Below are 25,981 nucleotides of genomic sequence, written 5' to 3'. Positions count from 1 at the left end.
CTAAGAAATTTCCTAGTTTACAGGTTTGAACCATATGGAGCCCTCTTTTGTCAGGGCTACAGGTAGGCCTGAGAGGATGTTGTTCTTCCATATCCAGGACCAGTCTAGGGAAAATTACCCCTGGGGGAAACAACGGCTTAAAGAGAATTTTCTCATGGTCTGAATCTTGGCAAATCATCTTTTTTTTTTTTTTTTCTTTTTGGAGATTCATTGTTGTTTAGCAGGCCCAGGCTGGCTTTAACCTGCCAGCCTGGGTGTATGTGGCCACCTCCCTACCCACTGAGTTAAGGGCACCACCTCTGCCACATCATCTTGATAATTTCATTAAAAGGTACTCCTGGAGGCCAGGCACGGTGTTTCATGCCTGTAATCCCAGGACTTTGGGAGGCTGCAGTGGGCAGATGGACTGAGCTCACAAGTTCTAGACCTGCCTAAGCCAGAGCAAGAGCTCATCTCTAAAAATAGCCAGACATTGTTGTGGGCGCCTGTAGTCCCAACAACTGGGAAGCTGAGGCAAGAGAATTGCTTGAGCCCAGGAGTTTGAGGTTGATAACTGTGAGCTGTGACACCGTAGCACTCTATTGAGGGGACAAGTGAGACTCTGTCTTAAAATAAATAAATAAATAAATAAATAGGCCAGGTGCGGTTGCTTGCGCATGTAGTCCTAGCACTATGGGAGTCGGAGGCAGGTGGATTGCCTGAGCTCACAGGTTGGAGACCAGCCTAAGCCAGAGCGAGACCTCCTCTCTAAAAGTAGCCAGGCATCGTGTGGGCGTCTGTAATCCAGCTACTTGGGAGGCCGAGGCAAGAGAATCGCTTAAGGCCAAGAATTAGAGGTTGTTGTGAGCTATGATGCCAGGCACTCTCCCAAGGGTGACAAAGTGAGACTCTGTCTCAAAAAAAAAAATCATAATTTCTGGGCGGTGCCTGTGGCTCAGTCGGTAAGGCGCCGGCCCCATGTACCGAGGGTGGCGGGTTCAAACCCGGCCCCGGCCAAACTGCAACCAAAAAATAGCCAGGCGTTGTGGCGGGCGCCTGTAGTCCCAGCTACTCGGGAGGCTGAGGCAAGAGAATCGCTTAGGCCCAGGAGTTGGAGGTTGCTGTGAGCTGTGTGATGCCATGGCACTCTACCGAGGGCCATAAAGCGAGACTCTGTCTCTACAAAAAAAAAAAAATCATAATTTCAAATTGTATATAAAACCAGCACATTGTACCCCATGATTGCATTAATGTACACAGCTATGATTTAATGAAAAAAATAATTAAATAAATAAATAAAATGTATTCCTGTATGTGAATAAGCCACAAAGAGGGTCAAAGAGGATGTGCCTGTTTAAGGCTGTTTTTTTTTTGAGAGTCTCAAGCTGCAGCCCTGGGTAGGGTGCCATGGTGTCATAGCTCACAGCAACTTCCAACTCGCCTCAAGTGATCCTCTAGCCTCGGTTTTTCTATTTTTAGTGGAGATGGGGTTTCACTTTTGCTGAGGCTGGTCTCGAAACTGTGAGCTCAAGCAATCCACCTGCCTTGGCCTCCTAGAGTGCTAGGATTACAGACGTGAACCACTGATCCTGGCCCCTTATTTAAGGCTTCTTCTTCTTTTTTTTTTTTGTTTTTGTAGAGACAGAGTCTCACTTAACTGCCCTCAGTAGAGTGCCGTGGTGTCACACGGCTCACAGCAACCTCCAGCTCTTGGGCTTATGTGATTCTCTTGCCTCAGCCTCCCGAGCAGCTGGGACTACAGGCGCCCGCCACAACGCCTGGCTATTTTTTTGTTGTTGCAGTTTGGCCGGGGCTGGGTTTGAACTCACCACCCTCGGCATATGGGGCTGGTGCCCTACTCACTGAGCCACAGGCGCCGCCCCCTATTTAAGGCTTCGAACAAATAATGTCCCATTGTCTCATAAAAGGGTTACATCAATTTTTAAATCTGCCTGCAATGTTTGAGGACAGCCTGTTTCCCAAAATCCGTGTGGGTGTGGGTATTGCCCTTGAAAACAAACTGGCCAGTGTCACAGGCTAAAAATGACTTCTTAGCATTGATTTCCTGTGCACTTTGTGAACTCAAATAAAATCTTAAGGCTCCACTCTGAGTGACTGACTGACTGGACCCCGTCTTGGTCAAGAGGATCCCTAAAACTGAATTGCTGGCCATGAGAAAGATCAGACAAGCCTCATCATGCCTCCATCCCCTTTGGAGATGGCTTCTGTGACTCACTAACAGACCTAAGTCTATGCAAGACCTACCTGCAAGTCTTGAGATACATAGCAAACCACTTGTGTCTGTTCAGTACTTTGTCTCTAATTAACAGATCCTTTATTCAATCATTCCTTTTCACTGACTCCTAGTCTTTTGAGAGATAATCTCACTTTATCACCCTTGGTAAGGTGCTATGGCGTCATAGCTCACAGCAAACTCAAATTCTTGGGCTCGAGATACTCTTACTTTAGTTTTTCATTTTTAGTAGCGACGAGGTCTCACACTTGCTCAGAGCTGGTCTTGAACTCCTGAGCTCAAGCGATCCACTCATCTTGCTTCCCAGAGTACTAGGATTATAGTCAGCCACACCTGGCTGACTCCTAGTCTTTTACTATTTTAATTTTTTTTTGAGACAGAGTCTCACTATGTCACCCTCAGTAGAGTGCTGTAGCGTCACAGCTCACAGCAACCTCAAATTCTTGGGCTTAAGTGATTCTCTTTCTTCAGTCTCCCAAGTAGCTGGGACTACAGGTGCCTGCCACAATGCCTGGCTATTTTCTTTTTTTTTTATGAGACAGAGCCTCAAGCTGTTGTCTTGGGTAGAGTGCTGTGGCATCACAGCTCACAGCTACCTTCAACTCCTGGGCTCAAGAGATTCTCTTGCCTCCACCTCCCAAGTAGCTGGGATTACAGGCACCTGCCACAACGCCTGGCTATTTTCTGGTTGCAGCCATCATTGTTGTTTGGCGGGCCCGGGCTGGATTCGAACCCACCAGCTCAGGTGTGTGTGGCTGGAGCCTTAGCCACTTGAGCCACAGGCGCCAAGCCCTGGCTATTTTGTTGTTGTAGTAAGCCCTGGCTATTTTCTTGTTGTAGTTGTCATTGTTGTTTTGGCAGGCCCAGGCCAGGTTCGAACCTGCCAGCCATGGTATATGTGGTTGACCCCCTAGCCGCTGAGCTACAGGTGTTGAGCCTGACTCCTAGTCTTTTAGACTAAACCTAACTCCTTCAGTCAATTGTTAGCTAAAGAATCCTTTTTTTTTTTTTTGTAGAGACAGAGTCTCACTGTACCGCCCTCGGGTAGAGTGCTGTGGCGTCACACAGCTCACAGCAACCTCTAACTCTTGGGCTTACGCGATTCTCTTGCCTCAGCCTCCAGAGCAGCTGGGACTACAGGCGCCCGCCACAACGCCCGGCTATTTTTTTGTTGCAGTTTGGCCGGGGCTGAATTTGAAACCTGCCACCCTCGGCATATGGGGCCGGCGCCCTACTCACTGAGCCACAGGCGCCGCCCCAGCTAAAGAATCCTTTTTTGTTTTGTTTTGTTTAAGAGACAGAGTCTCACTTTATCACCCTCGGTAGGGTGCTATGACATCACAGCTCACAGCAACATCCAACTCCTGGCTTTAGGAGATACTCTTGCCTCAGCCTCCTGAGTAGCTGGGACTACAGGCGCCTGCCACAACGCCCAGCTATTTTTTTTCTTTGTTGCAGTTTGGCTGGGGCTGGGTTTGAACCCACCACCATCGGTGTATGTGGCCAGTACCCTGCTCACTGAGCCATAGGCACCGCCCCAGCTAAAGAATCTTTAAAACTACCTATATTGGGTGGTGCCTGTGGCTCAGTGAGTAGGCGCCGGCCCCATATGCCGTGGGTAGCGGGTTCAGACCCGGCCTCGGCCAAACTGCAACCAAAAACTAGCCGGGCGTTGGCGGGCGCCTGTGGTCCCGGCTGCTCGGGAGGCTGAGACAGGAGAATCCCGTAGGCCCCAAAGCTGGAGGTTGCTGTGAGCCGTGTGACATCATAGCACTCTACTGAGGGCAGTAAGGTGAGACTCTGTCTCTACAAAAAATAAATAAATAAAACTACCTATAACCTGGGGCGGCGCCTGTGGCTCAGTGAGCAGGGCGCCGGCCCCATATACCGAGGGTGGCGGTTTCAAACCCAGCCCCGGCCGAACTGCAATTAAAAAAAAAAAAAATAGCCGGGCGTTGTGGCCTGTAGTCCCAGCTACTCGGGAGGCTGAGGCAGGAGAATCGCCTAAGCCCAGGAGTTGGAGGTTGCTGTGAGCTGTGTGACGCCACGGCACTCTACCGAGGACAATAAAGTGAAACTCTGTTTCTACAAAAAAAAAAAAAAAAAACTACCTATAACCTGTAAGCTCCCACTTCCACATGTCCCACCTTTTGGTGGCCAAACCAATGTATGTTTTCCATGTATTGATTTATGACCTTACCTGTAATTCCTATCTCCTAAAATGTATAAAATCAACTGTAATCCCACCACCTCGAGTCCACAAGGCTTCTCGGATGTGCCTCCAGGTCATGGTTCTTAAATTTGGCTCAGAATAAACCTCTTAAATTATTTTACAGAGTGTGGCTTCTTTTCCATCAACAACTTTTTTTTTTTGAGACAGAGTCTCACTTGTCGCCCTCGTAGAGTGCTGTGACATAACAGCTCACAGCAACCTCAAACTCTTGGGCTCAAGCAATCCTCTTGCCTCAGCCTCCCAAGTAGCTGGGACTACAGGCACCCACCACAATGCCCAGGTATTTTTTGTGTTGTTGTTCCAGTTGTCATTGTTGTTTAGCAGGCCCAGGCCAGGCTTGAAGCTGCTAGCCTCAGTGTATGTGGCTGGAGCCCTAACCACTGAGCAACTGCGTGGAACCAACAACTTTTTTTTTTTTTTGTAGAGACAAGAGTCTCACCTTATCGCCCTCGGTAGAGGGCCGTGACGTCACAGCTCACAGCAACCTCTAAATCCTTGCGCTTAGGCGATTCTCTTGACTCAGCCTCCCAAATAGCTGGGACTATAGGCGCTCGCCACAAGGCCCGGCTATTTTTTTGTTGCAGTTTGGCCGGGGCTGGGTTTGAACCCGCCACCCTTGGCATATGGGGCCGGCACCCTACCCGCTGAGACACAGGCGCCGCTCCCCAACAACTTCTTTAATTACTAGTGAGATCATGCCATTTTCATTTCTTATTTTGTCAACAATTTGTTGATGGGGCAGCGCCTGTGGTTCGGGAGGCTGAGGCAAGAGAATCGCTTAAGCCCAGGAGTTAGAGGTTGCTGTGAACCGTGTGACGCCATGGCACTCTACCCAAGGGCGGTACAGTGAGACTCTGTCTCTACAAACAAAAAACAAACAAACAAAAAAAAAATTTGTTGATGTATTTGGCTTATTTTCCTTTGGGGCTGTTTGTCTTTTTCTCTGTTCATTTGTAAGAATTCTTTGAAATATAGTCAGGGTGTGGCAGCTCACCCCTGTAATCCTAGCACTTTGGGAGGCAAAGGCGGGTGGATTAATTTAGCTCAGGAGTTCAAGACCAGCCTGAGCTAGAGCAAGAATCCAGACACTGCCCCCCCAGCCCAACCCCTGTCTCTAAAAAATAGCAGGGTTCTGTGGCAGGAGCCTATAGTCCCAGCTTCTTGGGAGGCTGAGAGCAAGAGGATTGCTTGAGCCCAAGAGTTTGAGGTTGCTGTGAGCTATGACGTTACAGCACTCTACACCAGAGCAATAGAGTGAGACTGTATCAAAGGAAAAAAAATTAATTCTTTCAATATGGGTGGTGCCTGTGGCTCAAAGGGGTAGGGCGCTGGCCCCATATGCCAGAGGTGACAGGTTCAAACCCAGCCCCGGCCAAAAACTGCAAAAATATATGAAGGATAATGAAAATTTTATTTTTGTTTTTATTTTTATTTATTTATTTATTTATTTTTGGCCGGGGCTGGGTTTGAACCCACCACCTCCAGCATATGGGGCCGGTGCCCTACCCCTTTGAGCCACAGGCACTGCCCAGGATAATGAAAATTTTTTTCATGTATGTTGAAAATATTTTCCATAATTTGATTTTTTTTTTTTGGGGACAGAATCTCATTCTTTTTTTTTTTTTTTACTGTTATTATTATTTTTTTTTCTGTAGAGACAGAGTCTCACTTTATGGCCCTTGGTGGAGTGCCGTGGCCTCACACAGCTCACAGCAACCTCCAACTCCTGGGCTTAAGCAATTCTCTTGCCTCAGCCTCCCAAGTAGCTGGGACTACAGGCGCCTGCCACAACGCCCGGCTATTTTTTGTTTGCAGTTCGGCCGGGGCCGGGTTTAAACCCACCACCCTAGGTATATGGGGCCGGCGCCTTACCGACTGAGCCACAGGTGCCGCCCCATAATCTCATTCTGTTGCCCTGGGTAGAGTGCCAGGGTATCATAATTCATAGCAACTTCAACTTCAAACTTCTTGGCTCAAGTAATCTTCCCACCTCAGCCTCCTAAGTAGCTAAGACTACAGATGTCTGCCACAATGCACAGCTAGTCTTTCTTTCTTTTTGTTTTTTAGAGACAGAGGCTCACTTTATCACCCTCGGTAGAGTGCCATGGCGTCACAGCTCACAGCAACCTCCAGCTGTCACCCTCGGTAGAGTGCTATGGCGTCACAGCTCACAGCAACCTCCAGCTGTTGGCCTTAATCGATTCTCTTGCCTCAGCCTCCCAAGTAGATGGGACTAGAGGCACCTGCCACAACGCCCGGCACCCTCAGTATATGGGGCCAGCACCATACTCACTGAGCCACAGGCACCGCCCAATTGCCAGCTTTTCTATTTTTAGTAGAGATAGGTTCTTGCTCTTACTTAGGCTGGTCTCAAACTCCTGAGGTTGAATCCTCCCCGCTCTGCCTCTCAGAGTGCTAGGATTACAGGTCTGAGTCACCTTGCCCATCCTTTAAAGTTTGTTTTATCCCTTGCTGATTTTTTTTTTTTTTTTTTTGCCCAGGCTGGCCTTGGACTCCTGGACTTAAGTATTCCTTCCACCTCAGTGTCTTAAGATGCTAGAACTAGGGCGGTGCCTGTGGCTCAGTGAGTAGGGTGCCGGCCCCATATACCGAGGGTGGCGGGTTCAAACCCGGCCACGGCCAAACTGCAACAAAAAAATAGCCAGGCATTGTGGCAGGCGCCTGTAGTCCCAGCTGCTCGGGAGGCTGAGGCCAGAGAATCGCGTAAGCCCAAGAGCTGGAGGTTGCTGTGAGTCCTGTGATGTCATGGCCCTAGATAGACTCTGTCTCTACAAAAAAAAAGATGCTAGAACTATAGTTACAGGCCACCATGCCTGGATCTTCACTGGATCTTTTTTTTTTTTTTTTTTTTGTAGAGACAGAGTCTCACTGTACCGCCCTCGGTAGAGTGCCGTGGCGTCACACGGCTCACAGCAACCTCCAACTCCTGGGCTTACGCGATTCTCTTGCCTCAGCTTCCCGAGTAGCTGGGACTACAGGCGCCCGCCACAACACCCGGCTATTTTTTTGTTGCAGTTTGGCCGGGGCCGGGTTTGAACCTGCCACCCTCGGCATATGGGGCTGGCGCCCTACTCACTGAGCCATAGGCGCCGCCCTCTTCACTGGATCTTTAACATGAAACTCCTGGGGTGGCACCTGTGGCTCAGTCGGTAAGGTGCCAGCCCCATATGCCGAGGGTGGCAGGTTCAAACCCAGCCCCGGCCAAACTGCAACCAAAAAATAGCTGGGTGTTGTGGCAGGCACCTGTAGTCCCAGCTACTCAGGAGGCTGAGGCAAGAGAATTGCTTAAGCCCAGGAGTTGGAGGTTGCTGTGAGGTATGTGATGCCACCTCTACCGAGGGCCATAAAGTGAAACTCTGTCTCTACAAAAAAAAAAAATAATAAAATAAAATAAAGTGAAACTCCTGGAGCATCTCTTTTGTATTAGGTTCTGCAGGACATGAAGATGTGGTCTTTGCTCCAAGAAAGCCCCCAGCATGCGGTAGCAAAAGATTTTCACACACTCAGTGCTCACAGCAGGGATACTGGCACCCAAACTTAGGAGCCTGAATTCACCCTGCAAAGGGAGAGGCACAGAAGGCCCTGGGACAAGATAGTATTTGATCTTGTCCTGGAAGATTCTCAAAATTGCAGGGTTTGGAAGTCCTGGCCCAGCTCCAGCCCCTGTCCTCCTGAAGTGGATGCTCTTCAGAGACAGGGCAGAGGAAGAAAATTGTTTCTGGTTTTGATCAGTTTGTGTATTTGGGGCACAGGAATTTGTCAGGTTGCCCTTATTTTCTGAGGCCATATTCATAGATGTTTCTGTGTAATCATGAGCTTTGTTATGGCCAATGCAAGAGTTCTTAATTCTTCATGGGGACTGAGGAGATGGTGGTGGTAGGGGGTGTCCGGAGATCAGAAGGATTGGAATCATGGTCTCTGAGCTTCAGGGTGGTCTGTAGGTCAGTAATTATCTGGTGAATACTTCGTGGTTCTCCAAATGTGGTCACTGGCCAGTAGCACCAACATCATCTGGGATTTTATTTGAAATAAATATTCTCTGGTCCCACCTCAGACCTATTGAATTAGAAACTTTGGGAAATAGTAATCTGGTTTTGTTTGTTTGTTTAGAGACAAAGTCTCCATCCGTTGCCCTGGCTTTAGCCCAGGAGTTGGATGTTGCTCTGAGCTATAACACCATGCTACTCTACCCAGAGCAACTGAGTGAGACTGTTTCAAAATAAATAAATAAATATAAAGGATATTTTACTGGGATGTTTGACCTAGTCATTGAAGGATAAAGTTTTTCTTAGGCAGTATGGAGCACATCTCTAGAAGGTGGACTTAAGGGTGAGGGAAGTTAAAGATGAGAGAGGGTGGTGAAAGGTTGAAGGAATTCCACTTGATGGCGTTATTGGTCTCTATGAAACAGGAGAATTGGAAGTATGGAATGAGGAAGGGGCAAAGATTTGAAAAAGCCACCTTTGGGAGGGTCTAGGTACGAATAGAACAATTCCTGGACAGTGTCCAGAGCTCAGCTGAGGATAGATACAATTTGTGGATTTGTGAATTCAATCTTTGCAGATCCTCAAATAGGTGGGTTACAATAGGGTTTGGGGATTTGCCAACTTATTTTCGGGGAGAAAATGGATGAAGGGAGCAGAGGACTCCCTTACACTGAAGAATAAATAAGGCATGCATTAGACTATGACAATGAAGGCAGAAACAAAGGTTCTGCTTGGAAGGGGGAGGCTGGGCTGTAAAATTTCAGATGTAATAGTTGTGTGACACTCCCGGGGTGCACAGCTGATGGGCTGGGGGAAGTCACTGGAGATAAGGAGGTCAAAGAACTGAGGTCAGGTTGGCCCTAAGGTTGGCAAAGTCTCCCAGAATCCAGGGCGGCACTGCGAGCCACGTGACAGCCCCCCGGGGATTGGCTGACAGGGAAGCATAGTTGCGAAGATGGCGGCCCAGCGAGAACCTCATCAGAGTAGGTCCGTACACAGCATTGCATACAGCGCGCAGGAGGGCGGGGAGGAGCCTTCGGAATGTCGACCCTTCCTCCTGTTTGGACAAAGATGGAGGCAATGTGGGAAGGGGAGAGAGTCGCTGCACTAACACTGAACTAGGGGCAGGGCTGGATTTCCCGGATTTCTGTGCAGCTCCAGACTCTTAACTTGTTCTTTGAGCCTTCTCTGAGCCTAGTTTCCGAGTATGGCTCACAGGGAGCGCAGAGGAGGGTCCATGCTCCTGGGAGTCGTGGGAGTGAGGACCGCAGGGAGGGCAAACATGGCGCACTGGGAAGCCTGTCTCTGAACGGCGGGACAAGTCCCGGCAAGGCCCGCTGGAGGCGTCGTGCCTCTCCATGGCGACGGGACGCGTGGCCCGGAAGTGGGCGGAGCTGATGGGGGGCGGGGCATCTCTGTGACGCCAGGGGCTGGGCCTAAATGGCGAAACCCGAGCGGCTCACAGGGGGGTTTGAACTGGCCAATGGGCGAGCTGCCGACTGGGTGTCGGAAAAGGAGGCGGAAGCGGGGAGGAGCCGCCGCTGGAGCCGGACTGCATCCGCCGCGGCGTCTCCATGGCACGACCCTGGCCTCCGACTTCAACGACTTCATAAGGAGGCGTTTCTGGGCGCAGCCGTGTCGCTCCTGGTGAGAGGCCGCCGCTGGGCCCCGTCCCCGCGGGCGAGATCGCCCCGCTCCTGCAGCCGCAGCGCGCTCGGCCCCCAAGGGTTCTTCCGCGTCGCGCTCGCCTTTAGACCCCTGGCGCGCTCGTCCCGCTCCTGTCAGAATCTGGCCCCTGCCCCGCCCACCGGCACGGGGCTTCTCCTCCTCCCGCTAACGGGCGGGCCGGCCGCCTCCCTGCTCTCCTGGCCACCGGCAGGGCTCTGCCCCTTCCTCCGCCGCCCTCAGGCAGGGCTTCGCCCTTCTCTCTATGGGCAGAATCTGGTCCCCTCCTGCCCGCTGGTGGGTGACCGTCCCTTCTCTCCACCGACGGAGGCGGGCCCCTCGCCCTCTGCCCGCCGGCGGGCATCGCCTAGTCCGCCTCTTCCTCCCTGCGGGCTCCGCACAGCAGTTATTCGCCCGGTCCTCGTAGGCAGTGCTGTACCCCGGGGACCGCCTCCGGGCCGCCTGGGGCCTCACCCGGGTCCTGCTGGCTCCCCCTCACAACCTGGCGTCTGACCCTTCCTAACTCGGTTGTTCGGTCCCTCTTGCGCCGGGGAGGGCTTTCCCTCTATAGTCTGGGGTACCCGGCTAGCGGCCGTGCCCTCCTGTCCCCCCTGTAGGCTCTGCTCCTCCCTCCTTGAAATACTATTGGTCCTCTCCGGATACCTGTTCTGCTGGGAACGCCCCTTCTCCTAGGAGACTGTTGCCCTGGCCCCGCCCCGAATATCCCTCCAGCTCCCTGCGCGGGTTCCGGCCCCTTGGGGCCCACTTGGGCCTATCGGTTCTCACCTGCCCTCTACGCACCCCAGCCAGCACCTCAGGATTTCCCCTGGTAGCTGTCCACCTTCCTTCCCGGGTGGGGCCCAGGCATGGAAGTCCCTTCCTTCGAAGTTCTGCCCTCCTCCCCCGGGAGGGGAGCTCCTGCCGTGCCCCCCACCTGCAGGTCGCTCAGCCTCTCCTATCTCCCCCCACTTTGGCAGGACAGTTGCTGTGCGACTTGGACAGTAGAGGAGCGCCTCCCAAGTTTTCATCCAAGTGCCACTCCCAAAGCTTCCACCCTCCTCCCCTCAGAGCGGACGTTTGATGCCAAGCCCCTGAGATTCTCATTGACAAGCCCCTCAGGGTCCCCCTGAGCAGAGCCTGCCGATCCAATTGCCCACCTTTGCGGCTTTGATGCCTAGCCATGTCTGCCTCGTCCTCAGGCGGCTCCCCCAGGTACTGCCGACGTTGGGGGGCGCCTCCGCTGTAGGGCAGGGAAAGGTGGTCAGGGGTCCCCAGACCAGGCTCTTTGAGGCTTCTCTCCTCAGCTTCCTTGTTTTGTGGACTGGAAGTCTGGACCAAAGCATTTAAAAATCATTTTTAAAGGGAAGGAGGAAAGAAATGCCACATAATATCCCATCTTTGCTTCCCTTGCTCTTTCCCTCCCCAGGTGCCCTAGCTTTCTGGTAGAAAACAGGGTCACCCTTGTTGTCTTCAACGAAGCACTAGGTTCAGAGCCTTTTCTGAAAGGTCGGGTGTAAATAAATCACCGTGACATAGGAGGTGGATGTGGCAGTTAGCAAGGTGTTGATGGAATCCAGTTGATTTGACAGGAAGCCCACTGAAGAAGCGATTTGCCAACGCTATTGGCTTTGGGTGAACAACAGTGTTATAAATGAAAAGGGAAAAAGCCTGTCTTCTTAGTTTTGATATTCCTCGGCTAAATTATTAGCAGGGTTCAATAAATATATATTTTTTCTTTTTAAAAAGAATCAAGGTGTGATATATATATATATATATATATACAGCAAAATGCATACTAAAGTGCTCATGTATTTTAACCTTGCATTTTTATGTTGCATTATTTTCTCCAAGCACTTGTGGGGAGGTCATGGTGATAATTTGGGGCTGTCAGGAGGCAAAGGGATGGATCAAATAATTATTCCAGTCCCTTCCCATCCAGGAATTCTTGGATATACTGTTGATGGATTTTGTGTGTGTGTGTGTGTGTGTGTGTGTGGTTTTTGGCCGGGGCTAGGTTTGAACCCACCACCTCCGGCATGTGGGACCGGCGCCCTACTCCTTGAGCCACAGGCGCCGCCTGTTGCTGGATTTTAAAGCAGATTAAACTTTTGCTATCTTTGCAAATCTGGTGATGGAGCTGTACGGTATATGTGTAAGCAAGGTGAATTACACATGGCATTAAAGCATATCCTCTGCTTCCTAGAAGTTTAAAGGGTAGCAAGTGGAATATTTTGGAAAACAGATACTTTTTCATCCTCTTAGGTGATTACTTGAGCCTTAATTTGGTGAAGTTGAATGACAGTGATTTCTTGTTCCCGAGCCTAATGCTTTGTCTTTTTATGTCAGTCATTCACTGAGTATTTCTCCAGGATTGCCTCTGCTCTAGGCACTGTCCTGCACACATCCACGCTTGGCCACACTAACCTCTTGGCTGCTACTCATGTGCTGCCTGCTTTTTATCACCTGACAGGATGACAGCTAGGCTTTTCAGCGAAGGTCATAATATGCGTGATGCGGTGGCAGGTTAAAAGGCTAGCCTGCAAATACAGGTCACTCTGTTTCCATCCTACTGCTGGGCACACCATTCGTGTCTGGGAGCCAAGGAATTCCAGGCTCGTTCTCCTAGCTGTGAACTTGTTAGCTACCACATGAGTGGGCCATTTTGTGAGAACTAAGAAATATGAGAGTCCTAGTTTTCTGCTTATGATCTGGTTCTTGTGCCCGGATACAGGTTTCCATCGTGTGGGAAAAACGGAGTAACGAGTCTCACGCAGAAAAAAGTCTTGAGAACACCTTGTGGCGCACCCAGTGTAACTGTGACGGTAGGTGACTGATCACAGAATAGCCCTCTCTGGTCTGTGACCCTGTCATAAAAGCTTCTGCATGCCTCTTCTAGGAGCCGCCTTACCTGCCAGGCACCACTGTAGCCCTGCTGGTCTAGTTGCTGTTCTGCATATACTGCTGATTTATTCCTTTCTGGCCTATGGCAAGGCTGCCAAGTGGGGGAAGACTGTCTTAACCTTATCCTTCAAGGCCCATTCTGAAATCTTTAAAACAGATTTTCAAATAAATAATAGATAAAATAAAGGAAAAGAAAAGGAAGAGAAAAAATTTTAAAAGATTAGGAGAATGGGGCGGCGCCTGTGGCTCAAAGGGATAGGGCGCCAGTCCCATATGCTGGAGGTGGTGGGTTCAAACCCAGCCTCAGCGAAAAAACCACAAAAAAAAAAAAGATTAGGAGAATGGATGGAAGCTGGTGGTGGGTGAGGAAGGATAGCTAGCTAGGATGTTTTCATTAGAATCTAGACAACTTGCTAGGTGCTGTGGCTTATACCTGTAATCTTAGTACTCTGGGAGGCCAAGGCAGGCATATTGCTTGAGCTCAGGAGTTCGAAACCAGCTTCAGCCAGAAATAGACCCTGTCTCTAAAAATAGCTGGGCATTATAGCAGGTGGCTATAGTCCCAGCTACTTGGGAGGCTGAGGCAAGGTGATCACTCAAACCCAAGAGTTTGAGTCCATAGCTGTGAGCTATGATGCCATGGCACTCTACCAAGGGTGACAAAGTGAGACTCAGTCTCAATTTTATTTATTTATTATTATTATTTTTGAGACAGAGCCTCAAGCTGTCCCCTGGGTAGAGTGCCCTCGCATCACAGCTCACAGCAACCTCCAACTCCTAGGCTCAAGCAATTCTCCTGCCTCTGCCTCCCAAGTAGTTAGGACTATAGCCACCTGCCATAATGCCTGGCTATTTTTTGGTTGCAGCCGTCATTATTGTTTGGCGGGCCCAGGCTGGATTCGAACCCGCCAGCTCAGGTGTATGTGGCTGGTGCCTTAGCCCCTTAAGCCACAGGCGCCAAGCCTCAGTCTCAATTTTTATTTTTGTAGAGAAAGAGTCTCACTGTACTGCCCTCGGGTAGAGTGCCGTGGTGTCACACGGCTCACAGCAACCTCTAACTCTTGGGCTTACACGATTCTCTTGCCTCAGCCTCCCGAGCAGCTGGGACTACAGGTGCCCGCCACAACGCCTGGCTATTTTTTTGTTGCAGTTTGGCCGGGGCTGGGTTTGAACCCGCCACCCTCGGTATATGGGGCCAGCGCCCTACTCACTGAGCCACAGGCGCCGCCCCTCATCTCAATTTTTTAAAAAAGAAATTAGACAACCTTCTCATCTTTGGCATTTCCTCCAGCTTTCTGTTTTCATAGTCTTCTACCAGCCTGCTGTCTGATCTATCCTGTGCCCTATCCGTTTTTTGTGTTTCCCATGCTACTCTGCATCCCCTGTTAAGATTACTGTGTGGAAGCATCCACCTGCTTTCCAGCTGTGCTGCACTAAATCTAAGGAGGGGCTCTGTATTCCAGCAGGCTGAGATGGAGATTCAGTTTTGAGGACCTTGGGGCCTGGGTGTGGACTGTCTTGTAGAACTCACGGTCTTGCAGATCCTTCTCATGAAGGGACCTGAGTCTCCCTGGTGATCTTTAGCTGGATTCTCTGCAGGAGCCTGCTGGATGGTACTCCTGCCTTGGTGCCTGCCTGCATGCCAGTAGTTGGTAGCTGTCCTGCTCGCTTGGTGGCTAGGCTTTCAGTGGCTCCTAGAGGCTGTGAGCTCTGTTTTTATGCCCAGTTTACTCATCCACAGATCAACCATTTTTGTGTTGTCCTCCCCTGCCTGCCAGAAGCGAACCATGAAGGACCGCTCTTCAACTCCCCCCTTACATGTTCACGTGGATGAGAACACCCCTGTCCACGTCCACATAAAAAAACTCCCGAAACCATCAGCGACCACCAGCCAGGTAGGAGCATGCCAGTGGGGCGAGGAAACAGCTGTGGATCAGAGTGATACCTCTCAGCCCAGCCTCCTCGCGCTTCTGACTCCAGAGGTTTGGGACACAAACACTCTCTTTCAGAGGTCAGTTACCTGGTTAAAAGGTAGGCAGGCCTGTCTTCCAGAAACAGCAGAGTAACCTTAGTTAGCAGAGGCTTTCCTTCACAGTTGGAGGTGGATGCCACCTGAGTGACACTGTGGCCTCCTGGGCATAAAAGTGATCTTAAGTTTGTCCCTTTCCACAGAAATCTCATAAGCGAGGAATGAAAGGGGACACCGTGAATGTGCGGCGGAGTGTCCGGGTGAAAACCAAGGTACCTTGGATGCCCCCTGGAAAATCATCTGCCCGGCATGTGGGATGCAAGTGGGAGGTAGGCTCTTTCTTGTTCAGGCTTTTCTTCTCGGACTGGTCAGATTCTAGCAGGCTTCAAGCTCGGTATGATTTAGAGTCAGCTGTAGCTGTTGGAACATCCTAAAAGGCCTTGTTTACTAAGCACCGTGCTAAACTCTGAGAGTATATGTCTCTTTGTGAGTCGCAGCTCTGCTATGCAGTAGGTCCTCTGTCCCAATGTAGGGGTGAGGAAACCAAGGCTCAGAGAGACCGTAGCAGAGCTGGAGTTAGGACTCATTCTAGAGCAGCGGTTCTCCTGTGGGTCCTGTTGCGACCCACAGGAACTGTATTAAAGGGCCACAGCATTAGGAAGGTTGAGAACCACTGTTCTAGAGGCTGTACTCTTAGCCTGTCTGCTTTTGCATATGGGGAGCTGCATATATGTTCCTATGTAACTGTTACAGTATCTGAAGCATGATTAGAAAATATACCAGTAACCTGGCTTATTGTACCCTCAATGAATCCCCAACAATGCAAAAAAAAAAATAAATAAATGAAAAATTAAAAAAAAAAAAAAAAAGAAAATATACCATTATATCAAAATACACACATTCAAGAAAGCATAACCTCTTTTGATGTAGTCCCCCAAACAGACCACACATATTTCACAGAAGCCATCAAGTCTACCTTTGGAACAACCTCTTACCTTCATTACTACTGGCCAGGAGAGCCGCTATCTTTTTATAGCCACCTCTCAATAAGGTTTGGTCGTCCAGCTGTCTATCCATCCATCCATCTATCTGTGCAATAACTCATGTAGCATACATTCATTGAGAGTTGTGCAGGCACTGCTGGACCTTGTTGTAGCTGCATAATGGGCAGATGTGCCCTCCTGATGCTTACATTCCAGTCAATTGCAATGAAAAAGCTCAGGGATATGGGCGGTGCCTGTGGCTCAAAGGGGTAGGGCACCGGCCCCATATGCCGGAGGTGGAGGGTTCAAACCCAGCTCCGGCCAGAAACTGCAAAAACACTGTACAGTTAGGCTAAAGTGACTTATAAAAAAAAAAAAAGAAAAAGCTCAGGAATAAGATAAGGCTAAAAGCCTTTTGGTCATGTTTTAAGTAAGATCCCATTACTGGGACAACTAAAGAACTTGGGACTACTTTAAGAAGATGGTGCCTGATTTAGTTTGAAAATTCAGTCTTTTTCTTATAGTTTATTTCTTTCAAAATTAGAAATCAGGCTGGGTGCAGTGGTGCACACCTGTAGTCCCAGCTATTGAGGAGGCTGAAATGGGAGGATTACTTGCTCCCAGGAGTTTGAGGCCAGCCTAGTCAACATATTGAGACCCATCTTAAAAAAAAAAAATAGAAATAAAAAACAAAAGTAATTCTTTGAAGTTTATAATCATATCTCATGGTTTCATTCCCTGATTTACAAATTTATCCCTAAGAGACAAAGGGAGTATGTGGGAAATTCTTGGAAATAAATAGAAAGTGTTCTGACCAGTACAAGAAACTACAGAAGAATTGTAATTAAAATGCTCTTACTTTTTTTTTTTTTTTTTTTTTTGCTCTTACATTTTTTTATCTTTACCTCAATAATGATCCATGGGGTGGCGCCTGTGGCTCAAGGAGTAGGGCGCCAGTCCCATATGCCAGAGGTGGCGGGTTCAAACCCAGCCCCGGCCAAAAAAAACACACACACAAAAAAATAATAGGGCGGCTCCTGTGGCTCAAGGAGTAGGGCACCGGTCCCACATGCCGGAAGTGGTGGGTTCAAACCCAGCCCCAGCCAAAAATCACACACACACACAAAAAAAAAAATAATAATAATAATGATCCATGACATGTAAATTTAAAAAGTAATACGTATTTTTTTCTTTTTTTAGAGACAGAGTCTCACTTTGTCACACTCGGTAGAATGCTATAGCATCTCAGCTTACGGCAACCTCAAACTCTTGGGCTTAAGCAACTCTCTTACCTCAGCCTCTGAGCCTCTTGCCAGAGTCTCAAGCTATTGTCCTGGGTAGGGTGCCATGGCGTCACACCTCACAGCAACCTCAAAGTCCTGGGCTTAAGCAATTCTCTTGCCTGAGCCTTCCAAGTAGCTGGGACTACAGGTGCCCATGACAACACCGGCTGTTTTTTGTTGTTGTTGTTGCAGCTGTTGTTTTTTAGCTGGCTCAGGTTGGTTTGAACCTGCCAGCCTCAGTGTTAGTGGCTAGCACTCTACCCACTGAGCTACGGGCGCCACCCTGGCTATTTTTTTGTTATAGTTGTCATTGTTTTTTAGCAGGCCCCGGGCCGGGTTCAAAACTGCCAGCCCTGGTGTATGTGGCTGGGGCCCTAGCCACTGAGCTACAGGTGTCAAGCCTTATCATTTTTATTGAATGGAAAAAAAGTTTAAAAGATTATAGATATTGGGTGGCGCCCCTAGCACAGTGGGTAGGGCACCAGCCATATACATTGAGGCAGGTTCAAACCTGGCCTGGGCCAGCTAAAACAACAATGACAACTGCAACAAAAAAAATGTCCGGGCGTTGTGGCGGACGCCTGTAATCCCAGCTCCTTGCGAGGCTGTGGCAAGAAAATTGCTTAAGCCCAAGAGTTTGAGGTTGTTGTGAGTTGTGACGCCATGGCACTCTACTGAGGGTGACAGAGTGAGACTCTGTCTCAAAAAAAATAAAAAAAGGTTATAGGTATCAATGAATCTTTTTTTCTTTTTTTTTTGGCCGGGGCTGGGTTTGAACCTGCCACCTCTGGCATATGGGACCGGCGCCCTACTCCTTGAGCCACAGGCACCGCCCTCAATGAATCTTTAAAACATTTCCCAGCCGAGTGCGGTGGCTCACGTTTATAATCCCAGTGCTCTGGGAGGCCGAGGTGGTGGATCTCCTGAGCTCACGAGTTCGGACCAGCCTGAGTTAGAGCAAGACCTGGTTTCTAAAAAATAGCTGGACGTTGTGGCGGGCGCCTGTAGTCCCAGCTACTTGGGAGGCTGAGACAAGATAATCTCTTGAGACCCAGTCTGAGGTTGCTGTGAACTATGATGCCACTGCACTCTACTAGTGGGGGACAAAGTGAGACTCTGTCTCAAAAACAAAACATTTTCCATAGGACTGTGAAACTGATTTAACTGTTCTGGAGGCAGTTTGACAGCATCTATCTATACATTGATTCTGTAGTTTTACTTGTAGGAATTTATCCTAAAAAAGTCACAGAAGAGTATGGGAGTATGTTTATGGATTTTTTTTTTTTGCTATAGCATTGTTTGTAACAAAACTCGAAAGCAACTTAAATGTCTATCAAGAGGGTATTGGTTAAATTATAATATATCCATAAAATGAAATACCACTCAGCCATATGAGGTCTGACAATTAAGTTCATTAATTCATCCTAGAAAAGGTGCTACATACCTCATTGCTGAATGTCACTATGGTCACCTTTCCTTGGAAAAGCTATGCACTGCCGCCAGTACCTACTTGACTCTTCAAAGCAATTTCGGAACTATTATTCAGTGATGAGGTATGTAGCATTTTTTCTAGGATGAGTTTGTGAACTTAACAGTCAGACCCCATACAAACACTGAGGTAGATATTTATACATGATAGCAAAGTACAGAGAAGTAACATGTAGAGTTTGGTCTTATTTGTGCAGAAAAGGACTGTCTATGTCTATGTATATATTCTTATGTCTATATACATAGAATATTTTCTGAGGGTATGCAATATGTAAGCCTGGAAAGCAGTGATTATCTCTAGGCTTTAATGTTTTATTTTTAATGGCGTGTGAATTTCTTTCTTTTCTTTTCTTTTCTTTTTTTTTTTTTTGTTTAGAGACAGAGTTTCACTTTGTCGCCCTCAATAGATGTGTTGTGGCATCACAGCTCACAGTAACCTCCAACTACTGGGCTTAGGCGATTCCCTTGTTTTATTTTTAATGGCCTGTGAATTTCTTTCTTTCTTTTCTTTTTTTTGTTTAGAGACAGAGTTTCACTTTGTCGCCTTCCTTAGATGTGTTGTGGCATCACAGCTCACAGCAACCTCCAACTACTGGGCTTAGGTGATTCTCTTGCCTCAGCCTCTTGAATAGCTGGGACTACAGGTGCCCCCCACAACACCCTGCTATTTTTTGTTGCAGTTTGGCTGGGGCTGGGTTCAAACCCGCCACCCTCAGTATATGGGGCTGGCGCCCTACCCACTGAGTCACAGGTGCCACCCAATTTCTTTCTTTCTTTCTTTCCTTTTTTCCTTCATTCCTTCCTTCCTTCCTTCTCTCCCCCTCCACCCCCGCACTGAGTCACAGGTGCCACCCAATTTCTTTCCTTCCTTCCTTCTCTTTCCTTCCTTCCTTCCTCCCTCCCTCCTTCCTTCCTCACTTTGTCACCCTCAGTAGAGTGCTATGGCATCACAGCTCACAGCAATCTCGAACCTTTGGGCTTAAGCAATTCTCTTGCTTTAGCCTCCCAAGCAGCTGGGACTACAGGCACCTGCCACAATGCCTAGCTATTTTTTGGTTATAATTGTCATTGTTGTTTGTCAGGTGCAGGCTGGGCTTGAACCCGCCAGCCAGTCGCCCTACTTACTGAGCTATAGGCCCCAGTCGAATTTTTTTGTTTTTGTTGAGGCAGAGTCCCACCCTATGCCCTGAGCAGAGTGCAATGGTGTCATAACTCACTGCAACTTCAGACTCGGGCTGTGGCCAACTAGGTGCCTCAGGAGCCCGACCGGGTTTTTCTTTTTCTTTTTTTTTTTTGCAGTTTTTGGCCAGGGCTGGGCTTGAACCCGCCACCTCTGGCATATGAGGCTGGCGCCCTACTCCTTTGAGGCACAGGTGCCGCCCAGGGTTTTTTATTTTTTTAGGAGCCATAGTCTCACTCTTGCTCTGGCAAGTCTCAAACTCCTGAGCTCAAGCAGTTCTCCTTCCTCAGCCTCCCACAGTGCTGGGATTACAGGAATGAGCATAATGTATTTTATAATTAAAAACATTTTTGTTTTTTTTTTGGTTTTTTTTTTTTTTTTTGGCTGGGGCTAGGTTTGAACCTGCCACCTCTGGTATATGGGACTGGCGCCCTACTCCTTGAGCCACAGGCACCACCTTTTTTTTTTTTTTTTTTTTTGTAGAGACAGAGTCTCACTGTACCGCCCTCGGGTAGAGTTCCGTGGCGTCACACGGCTCACAGCAACCTCTAACTCCTGGGCTTCCGCGATTCTCTTGCCTCAGCCTCCCTAGTAGCTGGGACTACAGGCGCCCGCCACAACGCCCGGCTATTTTTTTTTGTTGTTGCAGTTTGACCGGGGCTGGGTTTGAACCCGCCACCCTCGGCATGTGGGGCCAGCGCCCTACTCGCTGAGCCACAGGCGCCGCCCCACCTTTGTTTTTTTTGAGACAGAGTTTTACTATGTCGCCCTTGATAGAGTGCCATGTGTCATAGGTCACAGTGATTGTCTTTCCTTAGCCTCCTAAGTAGCTGGGACAACAGGCGCCCACCACAATACCTGGCTATTTTTTGGTTGTAGTTGTCATTGTTGTCTGGCAGGCCTGGGCTAGGTTGGAACCCACCAGCTCTGGTTTATGTGGCTGGCGCCCTCGCCTCTGAGCTACAGGTACTGAGCCTAAAAACACTTTTTTAAAAAATGAAAAGCCTTGGTAGTTTTTAAAGTACACATCAAAGAGATGATGCCATGATAATTGACTTCCTGTTGACATGGTTTCTGGGAATGATGATCCCCTCTGGGAAGCTCAGTGCCTACTTCTAGTCCTGCGGCCATGAATTCTAGAGATGGAGAGACTTAGAGGGGTTACTTGTCCAGTCTGTCTCAGCAGGTCAAAGAATAGCTGTCTTTTTCTGCTTCTTTCTTGGATCTGCCCCTTTCCACCTCCTAGTGGCTTCCGGTATTTCTGGGAGGCCCCAGCTTGATCCTGTCCATTAGAGACAAAAGGAGAAAGGCCCCAGAGGGTGGCAGTTTGGGGTGTATCTGGAAATGGAGACAAGAATCTACTGTGTGCACGTAAGATTCTTGTTTGATTTCTTAAAACTCTTGGCTTGGCACCCATAGCTCAATGAGTAGGACACTGGCCACATACACTGAGGCTGGCGGGTTCGAGCCTGGCCCAGACCTGCTAAACAACAATGATAACTGCAACCAAAAATAGCCGGGCGTTGTGGTGGGCGCCTGTAGTCCCAGCCACTTGGGGGAGGCTGAGACAAGAGAATTGCTTAAGGCCAAGAGTTTGAGGTCACTGTGAGCTGTGATGATCACTGCACTCTACCAAGGGCGACATAGTGAGACTTCATCTCAACAAAAAACTTTCTGGTGAGATCATCTTTAGGAGAAAGAAGGTCTAGGTTTTTTCTTTCCTCTATTATTAAAAGTGATCTATTTTTATTACAGAATTTGAAAATACAGAACAATAAGTAGTCACTTATAATTCTAGTACTCAAATCTGGCTGCTATTAAGTTTTCACAACTTTTTGTTGAGCTAGACATGGTATTGCGTGGCTTTAGTCCCAGCTTCCTGGAAAGCTATGGTGGGAAGATAGCTCAAACCCAGTTCTGGGCTGTAGTATGCCATGCTCATGCCTGTGAATTGTCTTTGACTCCATCCCAGCAATACATTGAGACCTCATCTCTAAAACTACAAGGAAGTACACCTATCAGGAGTATATTGCTTGATGACTTTTTGCAAGCTAAATGCACCTGGTAAGCATCACTCAACTATTTGGAAGCTGCCCTCTAGCCTGTTCCATTGTCTTCCTGTCACAGGCAGTACCCAGTGTCCTGGTTCATTTCCTGTTACATATTCTCCTATGTGAGGTTTTTTTTGTTGTTTTTTAAATATACGGTCATTCATTGGTTAATGATGGGGATATGTTGGGCGAATGTGTCATCATACGATTTCATCTTCGTGCAACTATCAAAGTATACTTCTGTACACCTGGGTGGTATATCCTCCTGCGTACCTAGACTATGTGATATAGCCTGTCAAGCCTGGGCTACAAACCTATGTACAGCAGGTGACTGTACTGAATTCTGTAGGCATTTGTAATGCCTGGTAAGTATGTGTGTATCTGAAAATATGTAAGCATGGAAAAGGTCTTGCTTCAGCAGCACATATACTAAAATTGGAACAAGCCAAGATTAGCATGGTTCCCAAACAAGGATGACACGCAAATTCATGACATGTTTGATAAAAAAAAAAAAAAAGACGTGGAAAGGTATAATAAAAATATAATATTATAATTGTATGAGACCACTGTTGTGTGTTGGTCTACTGTTAACTAAAACATTGCTATGTGGGGTGTGACTGTAGTTATAATTATACTATCTGTTTATTTTCCTATTTGCTTTATTTTAAATATTACAAATAACTTTTTAAAAATAAAAGCAATATATAATCATCATTAAAAAATTAGAAAATCAAAAAAAAAAAAAATTAGAAAATCCAGGCTCGGCGTCTGTGGCTCAAGTGGCTAAGGCGCCAGCCACATATACCTGAGCTGGAAGGTTCAAATCCAGCCCGGGCCCACCAAACAACAATAACAACTACAACCAGAAAATAGCCTGGGGTTGTGGTGGGCATCCATAGTCCCAGATACTTGGGAGGCGGAGGCAGGAGAATCGCTTGAGCCCAGGAGTTGGAGGTTGCTGTGAGCTGTGATGTCACGGCACTCTACCCAGGGCAGCAGCTTGAGACTCTGTCTCATAAAAAAAAAAAAAAAAAGAGAGAGAAAATCCAAAAATAGGAAAAAGAAAAAATTAGAAAATTAAAAAAAAAAATAGAAAATCCCAAATCAACACAAGGAAGAAAGTAAAAAAACACCTCTAATCCTGCCCTTTGAAAGGACTCAGGTAACTTCTAGGTAGGATGCCTTCCTGATCTGTTCTTATGCATTTATGACTAATTCTTTTCATTTTCATTGCATTACATTTTTTTTTTTTTATTAATTTTTTTTTTTTTTTTTGTAGAGACAGAGTCTCACTTTATGGCCCTCGGTAGAGTGCCGTGGCCTCACACAGCTCACAGCAACCTCCAACTCCTGGGCCTAAGCGATTCTCTTGCCTCAGCCTCCCAAGTAGCTGGGACTACAGGCGCCCGCCACAACGCCCGGCTATTTTTTGGTTGCAGTTTGGCCGGGGCCGGGTTTGAACCCGTCACCCTCGGTATATGGGGCCGGCGCCTTACCGACTGAGCCACAGGTGCCGCCCGCATTACATTTTTTAAAAATATATTACATTGCATATTATTTTTTTAAGGTGGTTTCCATTGTATATACATTTGTGCCATTACGTATTCACCCAATACTATCTTGTCATACATTTAGCTATATCCTTGTCTTGAATTTAAGTATTGATTCATGTTCTTAGATTTTCTTTTTCTTTCTTTTTTTTTGGCCGGGGCTGGGTTTGAACCCGCCACCTCCGGTATATGGGGCCGTCACCCTACTCCTTTGAGCCACAGGTGCCGCCCTCTTTTTTTTTTTTTTTTTGCAGTTTAGCTGGGGCTGTGTTCGAACCCACCACCCTCAGTATATGGGGCCGGAGCTCTACTCACTGAGCCACATTCACCACCCCCTTAGATTTTCTTTTTTTTTTTTGTAGAGACAGAGTCTCACTGTACCGCCCTCGGGTAGAGTGCCGTGAAGTCACACGGCTCACAGCAACCTCTAACTCTTGGGCTTACGCGATTCTCTTGCCTCAGCCTCCTGAGTAGCTGGGACTACAGGTGCCCGCCACAACGACCGGCTAAGATTTTCTTCTTTTTTTTTTTTTTTTTTTTGCCTTAAGTTTATTTTTCTTTCTTCTTAAATCTCCAGAAGTAGAATTGCTCGGACAAAGAGCATGCCTTTTCTTCTCTTTTTGTTTTTTTTCTTTTTGACATTCAGAAACAGAAGAAACATGCCTTTTTAAAATTGAACCCTGTGAGTCCTGCTTGTTCATTGTATCATTCATATCCTTAGTGAGCACTTCCTTTCATTCCTGGTGGCCATCCTCTTCCCCTGGAAATTGGCATACAAGGTTAGCCATCTCAGTGTAGGAAAAGTAAGGAACTTATAAGTGATGGGAAATAATAATGACTTAATATATCAGAATAAACATATAGAATATCACAAACCCATGGAAACATTTTTCTAGAATCCTAAAAGCAAAGTATTACACAGCTTTTCATAAACTTTTCCAAGGCATAATGCATTATTTTAAAAATATTTTTTTAGGGGGTGGCGCCTGTGGCTCAGTGAGTAGGGCGCCAGCCCCATATGCCGAGGGTGGCGGGTTCATATCCAGCCCCGGCCAAACTGCAACAACAATAAAATAGCCGGGCGTTGTGGCGGGCGCCTGTAGTCCCAGCTGCTCGGGAGGCTGAGGCAAGAGAATCTCGTAGGCCCAAGAGTTAGAGGTTGCTGTGAGCCGTGTGACGCCACGGCACTCTACCTGAGGGCGTTACAGTGAGACTCTGTCTCTACAAAAAAAAAAAATATATATATATATATTTTTTGGGGCTTGGTGCCTGTGGCTCAAGCAGCTAAGGCACCAGCCACATACACCTGAGCTGGTGGGTTCAAATCCAGCCCAGGCCCGCCAAACAACAATGACGGCTGCAACCAAAATATAGCTGGGCGTTGTGGTGGGCGCCTATAGTCCCAGCTACTTGGGAGGCAGAGGCAGGAGAATCACTTGAGCCCAGGAGTTGGAGGTTGCTGTGAGCTGTGATGCTATGGCTCTCTACCCAGGCTGACAGCTTAAGGCTCTGTCTGAAAAATAAATAAATAAATAAAATATTTTGGAGCTGAGCATGGTGGCTCATGCCTGTAATCCTAGCACTCTGGGAGGTTGAGGTGGGTGAATTGCCTGAGCTCACAGGGCAAGACTAGCCTGAGCCAGAGTGAGACCTTATCTCTAAAAATAGGCAGGTAGTTCCAGCTGTGTGGGAGACTGAGGCAAGACAATCACTTAAGCCCAAGAGTTTGAGGTTGCTGTGAGCTCTGACTCCATGGCACTCTACGGAGGGCAGGGTGACAAAGTGAGATTCTGTCTCAAAAAAAATATATATATATATTTTTAACTGATGTATTTTTAAAGTATTTTCTAAGCTTTATATCATATGTATTTCTAATATTTTTCCATGTAATCAAAATAATAGTGATTAATCCTAAAAACTTTCTTAATATCATATGTCTGGTCAGTTTTCAAATTTACCCACTTCTCCCTATCCATACCCTTTTCAACAGATTAATCTGCCCTTGTAACTAATCCACCAATACATTCAAATTCATTTAAAAGTCTCTTGACATGTTTCATTTCTTTTTTTTTTTTAATTTCAGATTAATAGGAGAGTACATAGAATTAGGTTACAATGTTAGTGTTTGTTAGGTAAGGTCTCTGTTGCAATTGTGTCCCACGTCTAGGAGGTGTGCCATGTGCCCCTACACTGTGCCCGTTGACAGGTTTTTTTTGTGTGTTAGGTATATAAAAACATCTACTGACTAAACTTTTGCCAATTTGTTATATTCTTTATTTTAAACTTAACATTTTAACCCAAGATTTTTTTTTTTTTTTTTGGTGGTTTTTTTTTGGCCGGGACTGGGTTTGAACCCGCCACCTCCGGCATATGGGACCAGCGCCCTACTCCTTGAGCCACAGGCGCCGCCCTTAACCCAAGATTTTTATTTTGATGTT

General features: G+C 47.6%; 1 protein-coding gene and 1 pseudogene across 13 annotated transcripts in view; both read left to right on the top strand.

Annotated features, from left to right (window-relative positions):
* The first annotated feature begins 9,417 nt into the window (after positions 1–9,417).
* Positions 9,418–25,981, top strand: part of ODF2 (outer dense fiber of sperm tails 2) — a 53,442-nt gene continuing 36,878 nt past the window's right edge. For 2 of the 13 annotated variants that reach the window (XM_053560811.1, XM_053560794.1), the window contains exons 1-5: positions 10,015–10,120; positions 11,116–11,350; positions 12,870–12,960; positions 14,818–14,934; positions 15,212–15,337. In XM_053560811.1, the coding sequence (XP_053416786.1) occupies positions 11,319–11,350; positions 12,870–12,960; positions 14,818–14,934; positions 15,212–15,337 (366 nt within the window). In that variant the 5' untranslated portion in view covers positions 10,015–10,120; positions 11,116–11,318. Of the gene's footprint in view, positions 9,461–9,507; positions 10,121–11,115; positions 11,351–12,869; positions 12,961–14,780; positions 15,338–25,981 lie in introns of those variants that run through there. The other 11 variants (XM_053560785.1, XM_053560774.1, XM_053560763.1 and 8 more) reach the window with 9 other exon arrangements.
* On the top strand, positions 22,403–22,501 carry LOC128580113 (uncharacterized; annotated as a pseudogene).

This window comes from Nycticebus coucang, chromosome 2 (assembly GCF_027406575.1).
Source record: "Nycticebus coucang isolate mNycCou1 chromosome 2, mNycCou1.pri, whole genome shotgun sequence".
Taxonomy (NCBI): Eukaryota; Metazoa; Chordata; class Mammalia; order Primates; family Lorisidae; genus Nycticebus; species Nycticebus coucang.
The sequence above is the reverse complement of the archived record's forward strand: the minus strand, read 5'-3'. Positions and strand labels throughout refer to the sequence as shown.